Source organism: Gavialis gangeticus, unplaced genomic scaffold, assembly GCF_001723915.1.
Source record: "Gavialis gangeticus isolate Ggan-Ray unplaced genomic scaffold, GavGan_comp1, whole genome shotgun sequence".
In the NCBI taxonomy this organism is placed as follows: Eukaryota; Metazoa; Chordata; order Crocodylia; family Gavialidae; genus Gavialis; species Gavialis gangeticus.
In genome coordinates, this window is record NW_017728992.1 from 68,542,318 (window position 1) to 68,560,873 (window position 18,556).

The 18,556-nt window shown below is 44.3% G+C and overlaps 1 protein-coding gene across 2 annotated transcripts in view; it reads right to left on the reverse strand.

Moving 5' to 3' along the window:
* ATP9B (ATPase phospholipid transporting 9B (putative)) overlaps window positions 1-18,556 on the reverse strand; it is a 447,238-nt gene that overhangs the window by 212,365 nt on the left and 216,317 nt on the right. For both annotated transcript variants that reach the window (XM_019524099.1, XM_019524092.1), the window contains exon 9: window positions 6,650-6,730. In XM_019524099.1, coding sequence (XP_019379644.1) covers window positions 6,650-6,730 — 81 coding nt within the window. The remainder of the gene's footprint in view (window positions 1-6,649; window positions 6,731-18,556) is intronic.

An 18,556-nucleotide genomic window follows, 5' to 3' on the forward strand; every position in this document is an offset into this window, starting at 1 on the left:
CCAATCTCCCCGAGCAAGGCCAGCTCATGGATGGCTTTCTGTTGCTCCACCGGCCTCTTGAGCATCAGGTATGTGGAGTCCCACCGAGTCTCCACATCCTGGATGATTGTGTGCTGTGGGACATTTAGCTTATTTGTCCTGCAGCATCTTGCTCCCCTTGATGCTTCGGTGGAAGTAGCCTGCCACCTTCCTGCATCTGGAAGCGAGCCTGCTGGTGTTGCTGGCGCCATCACTGGCAGCCCTGTCCCCCTCCAAGACATCCCTCACAATCAGATGTAAATTGCGTGCCACACAGCAAATACCAGCAAAGTTGGCATCATGGACTGCCTTAACCATATTGGCCCCATTGTCGGTGACCGTGAAGCCGTGGGTGAGCTCAGCCTGTCCAATGCCCAGCCACCCCTGCACCATGCAGTTCATGGCCCCCCTTATCTCTGCTGCTGTGTGGGACTCATTCATCACCTTGGCGTGAAGGAGAGACCACCAACGGCCTGACTGGCCACACCAGTCCCTTGTGAGGGAGAGGTACACATGATCTCCATCTCGGCTGCTCCAGATGTCCGAGGTGAAGTGTACAGTCACCTGCGGACCTGCCTTGTGCAGCTCCTCCCTCAAGTGCTCTCTGCATGCTTTGTATAGGGAGGGCACCACCGTTCTGCTGAAGGTGGTGCGTGCGGGCACCTGATAGGATGGAGCCAGCAGTGCCAGGAGCTGCCTGAACCCTGGCCTCTCAACAAAGGTGAGGGGCTGGCCATCCAGAGCAAGCATCTCCCCAATGGTCTGGGTGACCTTGCTCGCATTTGCAACTAGTCCCTTTTGCCCCCAATGTTCCAGGGTGCCCTGCCTCTGCTGTGGGGGGATGGGGGCTGTGGAGTGAGCGGGGACCATTCCTGTGGCAAAGGGGTGGTACCTGCAGAGATGATTCAGCATCCCTGAGGTGGTCATGTGCTTTGTTCCCTTGCCCCGGCCGATTTTGGCTCAGCAGTGCAAGCAGATAGCAAACACGGGATCATCTGCCTGCTCATAATGATCCCAGACCATGCTAGTACTAGGCCTTTCCCTCTGGCGTGCGGGTGCATCTGTGGATGCTGCTGAACTCTCCCCCTCTTCAGCAGTCAGAGGCACAGCAAGAGAAAGAGCAGACTGAGCTGAGCTGCTTGCCTTCACCTGTACAGAGGCACCTTCTAAAGTGCCTTCTGGGAAAGACCTTGTGGCTTGAAAGGACAAAACCTGAGGGGTGTTGAGCACAAACTCAGCTGATTCCCCCTTCTTCCCCAGAACTTCCCTTGCCAGGGCACCGAGATCCAGATCCAGCACCAGCTCTTCTTATGGCGCTGGAAGGCTCAGCATAGGCAGTGACACAGGGGTGGAGTGTGCTGCTGTGCTGGTTGCAGTTAGGTGGGAGAGGTTGTGGCTGCTGTGTCTGGACATGAGAGAGTCTCAGGCACAGGCAATGGATCTGGTGGCACTGCTGCTCCCCTCTCTTTGCTGCCTGTAGCAGCCTCATCCCTTGTAGCAGGGAGAAAGAGGCTGCATCTGAGTTTGGTGGGGGGAGAAACTGCAGCTTTCCTGCTTGCAACTCCCCTTGCTCCCTTTCATGCAGGCTGGCCAGTGTGGCCTTTCCACCCCGCTTCATAATGTGTTCCTTCGTATGTAAACTGGAACCTCTAAGTGTGCTGTGCACTGTGGATTAGATTTCTGGATGTTATGTAAATGTGTTTGTGTGTGTAGATAATATACTGAGAAGCGCTGGTGTGGTGGAAAGAATGAATGATGTATTAAAATATATATATATATATATATATAGAGAGAGAGAGAGAATAGATCCTAGGCTACTACTAACCCTATCCATTGTAAGCATAAACTAATATGAAAAGTAGCTATACAATAAAAGCACCAAGTTCTCAGAAATCCCTGTTGCTAGTGTTGCAAGCAGGGAATCTGTTGAAGATCAGGGCTTCCAGCCTTCGTGGTCTCATGCAGAGGTGCTGGAGAACACCAGCAGCTCAGAAACTGACCCCAAGGCAGAAAGCAGGGGAGCTGAAAAACTGCTGCCTTTTATGCATTTTCTCTGGCCCTCCCCCAGAGCACTGGGATTGGAAGGGACCTCAGAGAATGCTGACAGGTCACTGGCCAGCCACACATGTCAGTCATGAAAGCACTCCTTCCCCCTCTCCCCCTCCCTCCCCTTACTTTCCTTTTTTTTCTCCCCCCCACCACAGGGAATCCAGTATAGGCAAGTCAAATATTTGACCCTTGTCGAATATTTGACCCGTGCTGTTAATATTCGACTTCTGGTATTCGATTCGACAGCTATTCAACCAGCTGCTATTCCACTTGACTTTCACTTTTCAAGATCGAATATGTTGAATATTTGTCGAATCAAACATTAAGTTGAAGCTTTGCACAGCCCTATTAACCACAAAAAGAATGCTTCTTGAATTTATTTAGGAAATGAATGCCATTACAGTTGTGAGGATTGCTTGTCTGAATCCAATGTTGGGTATCACTGGAAAAAGCTCCCAACTTCAAATTAAAAAAACCCCCAACAACTCATCTTTGTAGAGATGCTAGAAATTGGTAGAGGTGCATTGATATACTGGTCACATATTGGATTAGCACCGATAACAGGAAAATTAATATTATTGGCAATCGGCTTTTTTTGGCCAATAATGTCACCAATAATCGCTGTGTGTATGCATGCATGCAGCCAGGAATGCAGCCTGGCAACTTGGAGAGCAGCATCTGGCCGGTAAGTCTGTCGGGGGGCATACTGCATGGAAGAAGGAAGGGGCATATCAAGTCCCCCATACTGAGGGAGGGAGTGGGGCAGGGGCTGCCTAGCCAGGGCAGTGAATGGGACCTGGGGTGGGGCAGCTCCCTGCTACTGTGTGCACCCCTGGGGGAGGTATGGGGCCATGTGCCCTTCTGAATTTATCTGCAGGGTGACAGTGGGCTACCTGCTGTGGGCTTGGGGCCAGGAGCTGTACCAGCCTCTTCTCAGTGGGGGGCCAGGGCAAAGACTGTGCTCGGGGCGGATGGGGGCAGGGCGGGAAGCAGCGTTGGGAGAGGGAGGTGCTGGGGGGATTTAGGGGGCTATAACCACCCCCAAATTTCTCCACAGCCCCCTGTAACCACCTGTCCCAGTGCTGCTGCCACCCACCCCATGCAGCCCTGGTCCTGAGCCTGCAGCAGGCAGCCTGGCCTCACCCTGCGCATACATTTGGGGGGCACATGCCCCCCATGCCTTCCCAAGGGGTGCATGCAGGGGCAGGGAGTCACTTCCTCTCTCTACCCCCCTAGGCCTCCCAGACGAGTATCCCATGCCCTGGCTCAGGTCCCATTCACCACCATGGCTGGACAGCACCTGCCCCAGCTCCAGCCCCACTCCCTCCCTCACAGTGGAGCCCTTGGTCTGGCCCCCTGTGTGCCTTCCCTCCCCCACACAGTTTCCCATCACAGACTTATTGGCAGGACACTGCTCTCCAAGCTGCCTGCCTCCATTCCTGTAAATCAGCTATCGGATCATCGGCCACTGGTATCAGTCAAGAAAATATTTGTTTGTGCCGTCCTAGTAATTGGGAGGTCTGTTCTACTGGATTCTCTACTGATAACACCTCCTACTAGCATTCAGTTCATGCAGTGCTGTAAGGAGCAAAATTACATTCCATCATCATGTTCAGTAACCTTGTTAGGGTGCTGAATAATATTCATGCCTTATGAAAGCAATTAATATCAATTAATATCCATGTTTCTAAATAACTTTTGTTGAACAGGCTGGAAGTATTAAGCAACAGAGACATAACCTTTTTCCTTGGAGACTCTCAAAGACCCCACAATAAGTGTCTCCAGAGCTAGAGACTGTTTCCCTGGTTTACTAGGGTGGTTTAGCGATGGATTTTTTTTTTAATATTAAAAAACAAACATATTTGGTTACTGGTCTTCTATTGGCTGATCCACACAGCAATCATGTCAATACTAACTCGGCCTGGTCCCCAGTAGATGACTAATTTAACAATAGCAGATCTTCTCCGTAAGAAAATAACATCTGAAAGGCCAAGGACAAAGATAGCACCTTCAGCTAGAAAAGAACAAAAAGCGCAGTTCTTATGCTCATATCCTTTGTATTGTGCTAAGGAATGGTACAAAAAGTAAAGAGAGTTCTCTATACCAGGGAACTCTGCCTAGCTTTCAGCTGTGTTATTAACCAACTTGCATTCAAGGTCCCAAACACAGAGAAATCACTGTTTCCATGGGCAGAGACTACTCACAAGCCCAAAACAATTTCTGATGAGCAAGATATTTCTAGTTAAAGGAACAAATCTGCTAAATATAACTTCTGCCATATAAACCATGGCAGCAGCTCACGTTTTCCTATTGATGGGCTGCTTATATGGAAATAAGAAACTGCACTCTAGCTACAACAGGAAAATCTGTCTCGAGTAGGTGTGACTGTATTCTTCACAGTTATCAGGAAAATTTAATCAGGTACTTTGACCATTGTGACTAGAACTGGCCTATTTACCCATGGAAAATCCTGAAACCTCACTGAACCAATGATGACATCTAGAGTGCAAGCTAAGCATACTTGGGAATGGCTCTCCCAAACTTACTGAGCTGCTCTGTGCCTGCTACCAGCCTTACTTGACACAGTGCAGTCACTTCTGCATGGCACAAAGGACAGACAAACTCACGCCATCATTCATTCATGGTCTAGTCTTTTCTGCACTCTGTGAAGGTGAAGAGGGGAACCCAGTGCTGATTTTTAAATTTTCTCTTCAGAAGCTTTCCCCTGTAATATTTGCTTCAAATGAGAAAGTGAACCTGTGCTCAGAGATTGCTCTAAAAGTATTTTGAGTGGCCTCCCCAACACGGGATCTTTTGGAGTCTTTCTAGGAAAGAGGGAACCGAGGCTCAAGGACAGGCATCCCAGAAGCTCTACTGAGCTCTACTGCATGAGATCCACATAGGCCAGATATGTCATTGTTTTCCTTGGAGATTTCAGAATAGGATATGTGTAGGAGACCACAGAGGGATAGGCTAAAAGGACTGCTATTGAGGCAGCAGCAGGGGAAGAAAGCTGAACTTAATTATTTCAGATAAAAAGCAAAATATATTACCAGTCTGAATCATACAAGTCAACTGCAGAAGAGCCAAGATGATGAGAATGACTACAAAAGTCCTATTTGTTTCAGATTCACTATTTATTTATTGGTTCTCGTAGAATGTATTAATTATAGAAACAGATACAGAATGCACAAAATAACAACAAGAAATTCAAGGACAACATGTTGTACGTCAAATAACAAGTTTGGCGTAATTTAAATAATGGGATGTTCTGCTGCATTAATGTAGATAAACCCAAATGTTGTGAATACAGTATGAAATGCTAGAGAAACTCCATCCACGCTCAGGGTCATTCTCAAGGGGAAAAAAAACAAAAAAAAAACACTTTGTGCCCTTGCAGCAGCTTCAATGGAAAAGTTAAGGCGGTAGGGCACAGAGAGCAGAACACTACTTCACTTCTAGAGATTTCCCCAAGTTTAGAACTAAAGAATACTAGTGAGAAAATATATGGAAGCTTGGCTTTGTTTCCTGTGTTGCATCTGTTTTTTCAATAGAGAATATAATTTCAAATGTTGGCAAATTGATTCTCCCACCAACTATATTATTCATTCAAAAAGGAAAAAAAGAAATCCAAATATTAAACAGTGGGACAAATGCAGGTGGATTATTGTTTTCAGAGAGCTGTTATATCTGGATGAAATGTTTTACCATAAAAATATATTGTTCTGTAACTGTTTTTAATTGTTAATCTTTGAATTTCTGTTACTGAAATTAAAACAATAAATATTATTTTGTGTATTGCTTAGAATACTAAAATATTTCAATAATTTGATCACTTTTCAATAAAATTATTTAAATTGTGGAACGCATAAGTAAAGGTAAAAGGCATTCAGCCAACCTTAGCCCTGTTTTTTAACTTTTTATGTTTTTTAAAAGATAGTTTGGAGGATATTTTTAGCCTGGCACACAAATGTCATGTTACAATAAATGCTAAATTCTAAATCTAATCCCATATAGAAGAAAATATGTTTAACTTAATCCTGTGAGTTGCCATGATTTATTCTTTGAAGAATGTATTTTACTTTGACATTGGATTTTGGAAAATATGATTTTGTCACTATAAATGTTAAACTAATCATAGTAGGCCAGCTGCTTTGATTTACACTGACTTTAACATAGTGGTTCATCAATGCAGATAAATGAGCAATTCCTTCAACACACTGCTGAAAATGTTAAAGCTACCACAATTTGTGACATACACAAAATAGATCTCATGACTAGAGGTAAAATGAACAACATTATTCTGAATTCTTTGTATATCATATAAAGATTTATGTCTTATTTTAGATATATGTATACACATACAATTTCCTGATTTCTACTTTTAAATAAAGGCTATCTTAATTTGCTAATATAATTTCCTATCATTTATTTTCCAAAATAAGGCTATTATACGACCATTTGATAGCAAGGGCATGGGAAATACTGCTCTAAAACTAAGAGAAGAATAAATGTTTATAAAGTGATGATCTCCACTCAAAGACACTCAAGAGAATGTGGCATATACACAAATATTACTTACCCGTGTGAAGGTACCCTCAAAACTGTGAATATCCAGTTGTGGCTTTTGAGCATAAACATAAGCATTGATTGAAAAAAGGTCCTGTAACAGATAGCAAAGTAATAATTAACATTAATTATTACTATTATTAAATTAATACAAATGTATTCAGTGCACTATATTATAATTAGGCTATAATTGTTCAGTTTTAGATGTGGTAAAAACACTAAAATATTTTCTTTTCCCAATAAAGGCAATGAAAAAGTTACTCAAGTAAGCTTTGGAATACGGTCCTGCTAGAAGATCTCATTATACAGGAACAGAGTGCTTGCGAACATAGCCACAATTTCAAGACTCTGAAAGTGATATTTATACAAGTATGAAAGATAATTTTCCTTACTTAATATTTTTAATAGTTAAATTTATTTTTTCTAATACAGTATCCTTAAAATAGTATCTTTTTATTTTCTTTCATTCTCTTTAAAAATAATTATACAGTTTTTCCCCTTGGGTTGCTTCTTGATAGTCCAAAACACCTTTTTAGCAAGAGAGAAACTGATTGAATATGTAGGGAAAATGATAAAACTGAATTTTAAAAGTTCCACTAAATGCCTATATATTACAGACGTTTACAGAATCTAAGAGTTAAATGGCATGTCTTAAAATTTGAGAGTTGTTATTGTGATCCTTCTGATATAGAACTGTTGAGATCCATAGCCATCTTCAAACAAACAAATGCATTAATAAATTCTGAATACATTCAGATCTAGTTTGCATTTTATCAAACAGTCTTCTGACATAGGTCTAAAAAAGCATCTTTAGATGCAAATCATGAAAATAATTTGTAACTGATGTTCACAATCTATGCATGGTATGTTTACCTTGCCCTACAGAGGTATATATAACCCTAAATCATTCAATTAGTTTATTTACAAATTTTATAAAAGCAAATCAAGTTTCAACACTAAATTTTTGCAAAATATCTTTTCTCATCTCAAATCATTGGCCATTTATTTTAGTCATTCACCTAAACGTCCATTTACTGCACTCTTGTGCTTCCAGGTTAGTTTTCATCAGCTTCACAAGAAATAATTCATACGAAACTAATACACATGTGGTATCATATGTCTTCATCATTCAATTCTTCCCAATCTGTTATCACCTACAATTTAGTTAATCCAGGCTATTACGTGCTTTATTGTACACAGAAATATAAGTTTCTCAGTACTGGATAGTACAGAAGAAAACCAATACCGCACACATACCCATATACAATAAGAACTGTTACTGAAGTGCATCAAACATAAACTTTTCTTTTCAGAAAAGCTTAGTTAGGAAACAAAATTAGAATGCAAGAAAGTAGAAATACCCATGTCTTCACATAAACTGACACTGACATAATATAGTCAAATTTTGGTTTAACTAACTGCAACTACAAATGGTGCCCCTTTGTAGCCTATTACATGTTAGGTACAGTGTAAGAATTTTTGTCTAAATTCCTTTACTTCCTGTGCTCTTTAGCTTGTATTTAATGTCCTTTTGTGCATTTGAGATCTAACACTGCCTATCTCTTTCAGAAGCCTTCTTAATTTCCACTTTGACAAAAGTGAATTCTCTCATTTTTCTGAATAATCAAGATCTTGATGTTGCACATGCTTTTATAATCCTCTTTTAAGGAACTTTTGAATATTCCTTTACATTAAGATGGCTAGAACCTTCAGAGAACTCAAAATATGGCCTCTGCTCACAAAGTACTATGATTTTATACAGACTATACCCTAGTAGGGTATTCCAGCATAATAACTGATTCTGTACTTTGCCTGTAACTACAGAAAAAAAGATGCAGTGCAGGTCAGCAAGATATCTCTGCACTCAAGTGCAGAATAAAATGAAGGATATTTCCCCCTGCAATCATATGCAAAACGCAACTCTAAGTATTTCATGTATATACGACTCTCAGGCAGGACTCAAAGAAGCTAGACTCTCATATAACATGTGGGAAGACTCACTTATATTCTAATAAGGACACAATACCAAAATACCTGCTTAGCATCCATCAACCAATGATGAGTTTTAAGAGGACCATGGTTTATGCCTATTTCTACAGTTTAAATTGGGTAGATTTCTCTCTGCCCACTGTTATTGCCCCAGGGGCAAAAGGTGTCCTCTCTCGCAGCAGAGATCACAAAAAAAATTAAGCATGGCACTACCTGAGATGGAAAGATTAATGCAGCTACGTAAGCTTCATAAATAATGCTGTACAGAAAAATACCTTAAACTATTTTGAACAGGGAAAATCTGGATGGCCTAGGTGCAGGGATGTCATAGTATTATGAAATTTCCCTTCCATATTATTGTCATTCAACTTTTGCTAAAATATTTCCAAAATATTTTCTGTAATATTAGTTTATTAATGAAGAAATACATGTTTAGGAAATTCAAAACAAGTCCAGCATTACTCTTGCTGAAATGCTGGTCCACACTGAAGTCAAAGACAGTTCTGCCATTGACTTTAACAGGAACAGAATTTTCCTTCTAATTTTTCATTTATATGGGGAAACAACTGAGGTGAATAATCTTGGTTATGTCCCTATTTAAAAGAAGACAAGCAAATAGAAAAAAAAAGTAAGTTTACAGCAATTCTAAGTTAAAATGCTTAGCAAGAACAAAGTTGAGAACAGAGACTATAAAAAAAATACATTTCCATACAACAATGGATAGAACTTACAAAATACTAAATAACATGTTAGGAAGCTCGGTTAGCTACAAACCACCACTTAGAAAAATGCATCTCATCTGTTTACATTAGTCACAAAATGACTAAACGATGGTAAAATAATGACAATGTTTTCCTTTGCATTTTACAATAATAATTTAGAAATCACTCTGAAGTTATCAATAACGTAGAAAAACCTCCTCTATTAGGTCAAGGGCAACATTTGTTCACCTTACTTAAAGATCATTAAAATACATCCTTAATCATAACATGTGGTTCATTACAAATAAAATTGCCTTTGGTTCAATAAAACTAATTAAATGTAAATGGTATTGTTTACTGCTCTATGGATCTTTTGATATAAATCAGCAAGTCACCATTTATTGAAAATTACAGTGACCTCATTGTTGTTAATAAATTTACTTGATCACATAAGGCAGAGAAGAATGTCCCACGATACTTTCAGTGCCAGAAAAACGGCCCCACATATAACTATGAAACCACAAGAAACCTAACCTGGGTGTTAGAGTTCTTGCAGCACAGTCATCATTAAATGACTTGTTGAAATTTTAATTCTCTGATCACATTAAGTGGTTTGGGAAGACAACAAAATCTGTACTGATCATCTTTGGTGGTGTCATCTGTTCTTCAAGAAAAGCTCTGAAGGTTTGCAGGTTTATTTATTCTTGGTGTCACGGTGGATAAGGTTACAATGCTTCTCTGTTGATGTGACTGACAGATCATGACAACACAAGATACTCAAATCCTTTACATCAGATAACTAAAGAAATCAAAATGAGTGACAATTATGGACAGTGTATGCTGCTAAATGCAAGACCAAAGTTCTTAATTTCCTTAGTCTATCTCCATACTCAAATTTCACTTACCATCCATTCTTTTAAATTATTAAAGTATCATGTATATGATACAAAAGTATTCTTAAACTTCTCCTTTTGAAATTTCCTCCGAATTCAGGCTAAGATCCTGTTTTAAGAAATGTGACCTAGTGATGGGGAACCTTTGGAAATCAAAAGTAGTACAAACATAATGCATAGCTGCCACACCAACAGGAAGGATAGTGGCTCAGCTGAGATCGCTTACTACCTCTAAGGAGGACCTGCAGGTCAGCAGAAACAATTTAGGGAAAACTTCTTACACTCCCCTCTACTTGTGAACCTCTTTACAGCAACAAAACCTGATATTTGGCTTTGTCATTTAAATATATGATTTATGTTAACAAAACAGTGGACTCCAATTTCTAAACTAGATTCCAAATGGAATATACAAATGCAGCTGGTACTCACGTTTCATTCCAGCTTTACAAACAGTATTGAATTTAGAGATATTCCATATACTTAAAATACGAAATACTGCACCCACTGAACATTTTGCATTAGCATGTTCCACTATTTTCCTCTACTCAATATGCTAATTACACCAGAGATAAGCACAAAATATATGAACCTATTGATAATGGGTTCTATTCATTTCTTCTTACAGAGGCAGAACTTACACAAGGGTTCAATGTAAATTTTACCTGAATACAAAGCTGAATCAGGTGGCGCTATGTAACTGTAAGAAATTGTCATAGCTATTTAGTAACAGCCCAGCAGGTGGCAATCAAGAATTATTGTACAACAGGATCAATCCAGCCTATTTTCCTGGAATTGATCGTTTATATTTTAATCAGGAAATTCTATACATTATCTCTACATGCATACTAAAGGTGCAAATTGGAGGAACTTGTATAGAACGCTTCCCATGGGAAAGGGATTATTTTTTGATAGGCATTTATTTTTTTCCAGAATTGACAGATCTGAATGTCTATTATGTACTTTGCAAAAATGTCCACAGTTTGGAATGACTTGTGTCTTAAAGCAAATCAGATTTCAGCAAGTTAATCTCCATTTCATTTAGAGAGGCAAACCAAAGCTTCAGATATCTTTTAGCCATAAGGAATAACCATCATATTTGAGTCTGAAAAATAGCTTCTGAGCAAGCATAAATTGTGGGTGACCTTAAGTTGGGAGCAAGAGTTGGGAGAGTACCCAGGAAATTTTGCATTCAAAGAAAAAAAAAAAAAGAAAAAAAACAACAGAGATATGAAGAGTAAAATATTTCCAGTGATACTCTGCTTTCCAAAGAGAGAGTCATAGCCTCAATCCTCTTCACATTAGGAAAAACTAAAATGGCCCAGAACTGGTCCAAGCTTCATACTCTGTAATATTAGTAGATGTTCAGTTGCCAACGTGACATATCAAAGCTGTTTTCAAAAATTTAAAAGACATGTGTCTCTGCATGTCTACACATGCAGGCACATGTGCTTGCAGCAGCTCAAATAGCAGTGGTACAAATTTGTGCCTCAGCACATGTCTGAACATACACTTTGGTGTGGGACAAACGGTGCCACTTGAGGGAAACTGACTCTGCCCAGCAACTCCCAGATCTGCAGCCAGGGGAAGCTAGAAGCTGAGGCCAGCACATATGGCCAGACAGGGACCGCATGGCCACCTGGGCCCTGGTACAAGCACTGTAGCAGAGCTGCCTGCACCTCTGGGCCAGCTGCCAGCAGGCGGGGGCTGCATAGTTGGCATTTGGGTAGCAACTGCTGTCATGTTTTCTGGTGTCCCCCCTCTAATATCTGGGCAACTATCACCCAGAAGATGTGCTCCCCCAAATGGCCAGGAGGTCAGCCACCTTGTCTGCCCTCCAGCTGTATCCCCAGTGCTGGCCCTGGGCAAGCTCCTCTGTCTGGGTTCCATCACTTGCCTCACCAGCAGAGATCCTGCTGTTCTCTGTTTAAAAATTGCAAATTCTGTGATAAACCCCCCTCAAAATCTCTCATTAAAATACCCCAAATCCGTGTTCTTCCGCAATTAAAATTAAACGCTACTATATAGAGAGATCATTTGGGCAACATTTTATTGCTATATTTACAATGTTAAAGCAATTTGGAAGCCTACCAGTGCACCTCTATCATCATCATAAAACAAATTCTAAATATCTATACACTTTAGTGTTTGCTTCTGGGTTTTTTTGTCATAGATCAAAGTGCCTCTGCCCCCTTCACTCACCAGGATGTCAGATGCTGAGCAGCACTGATATGCCAGTGCCCTGCCCCTGCCCTTGCCCCTCACTCCCAACCCATAGCCTTGCCAGTGCCCCTCAACTCCTGACCCGCAGGCCCTGCCTATCCCCACTAGCTCCCTCCTGGCAGCAGCTCTGTCCCAGCACCAGGACATTAAGGCTGTGCAAAACTTCAGCAGCTGTTTTGTTTCAGGAGTGTTTTGGCCAATTTCAGTGGCTGAATCACCAAATCTGAATTGAAACAGAAGGTTCCAAAACCTCCCCAAAATGAAATAAAAGCATCTGAAACATTTTGGAATATTTCGGAGTTTTGGAGGCAGGCTTGTAGGGAAATGGAAACTAAGAAAAGGGAGGGGAAAAAGGGAGAAAAGGACTGCTCTGATATTGACATCTGTAGCTGGCCAGTCACTACAATCTTTCCCCAAGTTCCCTCCAAATCACAGTGCTCTGGGGGAAGACATGGAGAAACAATATATAAGGCTCTGTCTCTGCCTTTTCTGTCAGCTGTGTCTCTCTTGCAGCATAAGCAGCAGAGCACACAGCATCTGAAAGGTCTAGGCTTGCTTGGTAGCGGTAGGTACTGGTAGTCTCTTGCTACCAAGTTGTAGCCAATCCTTTCCCACTTGCCCTGGCCTACCATTCCTATTGTTATCCCTTTCAATTAATTCTTCCCCCAAAATCCTCTTATTTGTTCATATTTTTCTTCCCGCACAAACAAAAAGAAAGCTGTGCTTTCCCTGGCAGCCTGTCATTTATCATTGTGCAGGAAAGCACAACACATAAATTATATACTCACTTTCTAGCGCACCAAACATGCACTGGAAAGGCAGGTGCCAGGTCTTCTGGCAGGAGAACGAGAGGGGGCAGAGCTGTAAGTCCTCCCTCACCCCCAAATTGAGACGCACTCTCTTTTCTACTAGGCATGAGGCTTCTGCTGCTAGTGGCAGCAAGGAGGTGGGAGCACTGTCTGCACCTGCACCACCTCCAGAAACAGCTGTTGGGACATTACCTCAGTTTTGAAAGACACAATGAAAAAAGCTGAAGGAGCCCATGTTATGAAACACTGCTCCAAAAATTATATTTATTAACATGTTTAATAACATTGCACAGTATGTTCTTACTGCTTGATAGTGGGAAAGTCAAAGATAGGGATGTATCACTCATGCAATCATATCAAGTGACTCCCTCGGCTCTCTTGGGTGCATCGAATCTGACCCCCTGGACTTGTAAACGTCATGGACATCTTCACTTCGGACATCTGGAGCAGCCAGGATGGAGATCATACCTACATCTCCTTCACAGGGCACTGGTGCGATCAGTCAGGACACTGGTGGGTTTTCCTTCAAGAGGAGGTGATGGATGAAACCCACATGGCAAGGGAGATCATGTGGGCCATGAACCACATGGTGCGGGGGTGGCTTGTTGGGCAGGGCGAGCTCATCCTCGGGCTCACGGTCACCAACAGTGGAGCTAGTATGGCCAAGACAGTCTACGATGCCAACTTTGTCAGTACCCGCTGTGTGGCACACAGGTTCCACTTTATAGTCAGGGACACCTTGGAGGGGGACAGGGCTGTCCGTGAGGGCACCGTCACAACCAGCCAGCTCATTTCAAAATGCAGGAAGGTGGTGGGCTACTTCCACCGGAGCATCAAGGGAGGCAAAATGCTGTAGGACAAATAGACAGAGCTGAACATCTCACAGCACAAAATCATGCAGGATGTGGAAACTCGGTGGAACTCCACATACCTGATGCATGAAAGGCTGGTTGAGTAACAGAAGGTCATTCATGAGATGGCTTTTCTTGGGGAGATTGGGATCAGCGGCCCCCTTAACCAAGCTGAGTGGGATACCATCTCCCAGATCTTGGTGGTCCTCAAGCCATTCCGAGGCCACTGAGAGCCTCAGCGCTGGCAATGTCCTTAACCAGGTGATCCCCACAGTGAGGGAGCTTCAGAACCGAATGGAGAAGTTCCAGGGGATTGATGTTCCTGGCCGGGGCAAACCACTGTCTCCAGAGGTGCAGGCACTGGTGAAGTGGCTGAAGGAGGGCATTAAGAAACGGCTGGATCTGGTGCGGTCCAGTATGGTCCACGTGCTTGTGGGCATGTGCAACCCAAGGGTGAAGGGGAGCATCTGCTGCAGTGAAACCCTGGATCACTGGATGGAAGTGCCGGTGAACAGAGGCAGGGAGGCAGAAGGGCACAGGCGGGGGGATGTGGAAGAGGGGAATCCACTTTCCCATCCAGCACTCCATCCACCAACCTCCAAATCAGTGTCGAAATTCTGAAACAGATTTGGCTGAATCGAATTGGGACAGTGAGTCGAAACACCAAACTGAATCACTGTCCCTCTGAAATGGCTGAATCTGAATCAGAACAGAGCTGTTTCACACAGCCCTACAGGACATGAGTCCAGCTGCAGCTGTTCCACCTCTTGTGGTTCTGAGCAGTACCAGCCCTTGATGTTCTGCTCCCTGTGGCTATGCCCAGGCCCCAGCAATTCCCCATGCTGTTCCTGGGAAGTCCTTGACTGGGGCTCCGTGACTGGGCTGGGGAAGCCCCTTCCCTTCCAAGCCAGTCTCCCCCTGCAAAGGCTGCTCTAGGGGGCAGAAGGGCTCTAAGCCTGGCTCTGGCAGCCTCTCTTACCTGGAGTTCTCCCCCATTCCCAACCCCTGTTTCTCTCCCTCTCTCTCACACCCCTGCTTTTACCCCTCCCCCCAGCCCATCACACCCCCCCCAAGTGGTTCCTGAGACCAGGAGCCCCCCTGGCTGGGGCTGCATGTCCCAACACACACGGGTGTGGGCACAGGGCAGGACTGCAATGTGGCAGCTGCCCTAGCAGCCATGGCTCCCACCAGCAGGTCCTGTGCTGTCCTGTCTGGAGACTGGGCACTCAGGATATGAGATTTCTGGGGAAGATGTGGGGTTTGGGGAGTTAGGGGGGGCTTATGCGTGGGTATAGAGGTGAGTATAGGGATCATGGGGGTGGTGTGGGGTTTATGGGCAGATTGTTGGGGAGTTTGTGGGTGGGGGGGGACTGTGTGGATGGATGGAACTGCTGGGGAGTGGGTCCCCTACCTCCCCCTGCCCCGCACAGTGCACAACCCCCCCCACAGCAGCCTCCATGAAGTCAGCCCAGCCCAATAGTGTGTGGCTTGTGTGTGTGATGCTAGGAGCCCAGCCTGGTCTTGCCTGAAGGAACGTGCCAGCGGGCTGGTGTCGTGTTCCACATGCTGCACCACCATGGGTCTCTGCTAGGAGCAAGCCATGAGTGCCCCAACAGCCGCTGCTGCTGTGGGGGGAGAGGGGGAATGCTGTGCGCCATGCAGGGAGACAGCAAGTCGAAGTCTGCTTTTCTGAAGTCCAGGGTCTGCACTCTGCTGCTCTCCTTTCTTCCTTCCTGCCCTCAGGATCCTGAACTTAATCATCTCGTGGTCACTGTTGCCCAAGTTGCCATCCACTACTACATTTGCCACCAATTCTTCCCTGTTTGTGAACAGCAGGTCAAGAAGAACATGACCCCTAGTTGGCCTCTCCAACACCTGTACCAGGAATTTGTCCCCAACACTCCATAAACCTGCCTGAATCACCTGTGGACCACTGTACTGCTGTCCCAGCAGATGTCAGGTTGACTGAAGATCCCTATGAGAACCAGGGTTGGTGACTGGGAAAGTTCCGCTGGCTGTTTGAATAAAGCCTCATCCACCACATCCTCCTGGTTTGGTGTTCTATAGCACACTGCCACCATGACATCACCATCATTGCTCTCCCCTCTAGCCCTTACCCAGAGACCTTCAACAGGCCTATCCCCAGTTTCACAGTGGGGCCTTGAGTAATCATACAGCTCTTTCACATAAAACGAACTCCTCTTTTCCCCCTGAACAGTTTATACCCACCCACAACAGTATTACCGTCATGTGAAATATCCCACCAAGTCTCTGTTATGCTAATCACATCATAGTTTCATGACTGTTTGAGGGCTTCCACTTCCTCCTGCTTGTTTCTGACTCCATGCATTTGGGTACAGACACCTGAGGTGATTAGCCAATTGCACTGCTTTCTCAGGAAGAATGAGAAGACCTCCCTTGTTGCCCCTTCCTTCTTGCACTTCCCCCAGGTTACCCACTTCCTCACTTACCCCAGAGCTTTGGTCTCTAATCCCTTGGTGAACCTAGTTTAAAGACCTCCTCATGACATTAATGAGCCTGTTTGCAAAGATGATCTTCTCTCTCCATCAGCTAGAACCCATCTCTTCCTAGCAGTCCTTCTTGGAACAGCACTCTGTGGTTGAAGAAGCCACAACCTTGCTGGCAACACCATCTGATGAGCAGCCAAGTATTAATCTGCTGGATGTGTCTACTCCTGCTTGGGCCCTGTCCCTTCACTGGAAGGATCAAGAACATCACCTAAGCCCCTGTCCCCTTCACCCTTGCACCCAGAGCCCTGTAGTCACTTTTGATCTCGGGATCACCCTTGGCAGTATCATTGCCCACATGGATGAGCAGCATGGGGTGGTAGGTAGCCAGAGAGCTGGATAAGTCTCAATCCTTCCGTGACATCTTGGACCTGGGCAAGCAACAGACCTCCTGAGACAACAGGTCAGGCTGGCATATGGATGCCTCTGTCCCCTGCAGAAGGGAGTCTCCAACCACCACCACCCATTACTTCATCTTGGTGGCAGTGGGCTTGATCCTCCCAACTTTGGGGATACCTGGCCTGGCCTCTTCCAGCAATGGAATATGTTCCTCCTCTGTTGACAGGGCTCCTTATCTGTTCTCTAGGCTGACCACTACAGGTAGAGATGAAAACTACTTGCTGCCAGAGGTCACAAGCTTCCAGCTTCCACATTTCTGGGAGTCCATGTCCTCTTCCTTCTCTAGTACCACTTCTGCACCTTCCTCTGCAATCCTAGAGGTTTTTGTCAGCACTGAGTCAATGAAATCTTCATGGCAGAGGATGCTTTGGAGCCTCAGCACTGCCTCTTGTAGCTCTTTTGCCTGTTCCCTGAAGGACATCACCAGGAAGCACTGTTCACATCACAGGCTGTCACTGGAAAGAACCTACAAGCCACAGTCTCCACAGTGCCAACCAGAACCTGGGTAGAAGCCTCAACAATGAGCAGTCCTGTCTGGACAGACACCTCACAGGTACAAGCAGAAAAAGAGTTGATAGTGGCAGTGGCTCTGGCATTGCAGCATCCTCTGGCCATTTCTCTGGGTCTCTGTAGGTTAATTACTCTTACAGAAAGAGCTCATCTTAAAGGCTCCCCTTCAAAGAGGGGAACGGCAAACTAACCTATGAACTGACCTGTGAACTGCTTGCAAACTGCCCTGTTTGCTGCCCCTGTTTGCTCACTCCCTGGTTGCTTGGGGAGTCTCCTTTTATACCTTCCTGGGTTCGGACCAGCTCTGGCCCCTTATTAGGGCTTTAGTCAGATACAGAAAGCAATGACCCAACTAGCAGCTCTCTCAGCTGCTCTAGAGCATATACCCAAACACACAGCCCATCAAACAAACACTCAGCAAGCCAAACACACAGGAACCCCTGGCTCACATACCTTTCCAGAATAGGATCTGGTACCTGACTCCCCTTCCTCTACTTCCTTTTTCCTCCCAGAGAACTGCTTGCAAACTGCCCTATTTGCTTCCCCTATTCATTTGCTCAACTGGTAGGGGCTCCCCACAGGTCAAGCAATTCGGCAGTGCTGGAGTGGCAATTAACACTGACAATGTTCTCCTGCTACTAAATTTCCATATCTATGGGGATACCACTGGGGTAGATAACATAACCATGTGGCCTGGATCTGGCCTGTGGGTCAGAAGCTGAGCACCACTGGTCTAGCAATACCAATAATTTCAAAATTCACCTGTCAATCTTCAAGCAAAGATAGCTGACCAAGGCTATAAGCAGTCTTCATGTTATATCCAGGGAGAAAGTCAGAATGATGGGTCCAGGAGTCATAGATTCATAGACATTAGGGCTGGAAGGGACCTTGGAAGATCGAGTCCAGCTCCCTGCCTAAGGGGCAGGAAGTCAGCTGGGGTCATCGGATCCCAGCAGGATAAGCATCCAAATTTCTCTTGAAGGTGGTTCAATGTAGGTGCTTGAACCACCTCCGATGGCA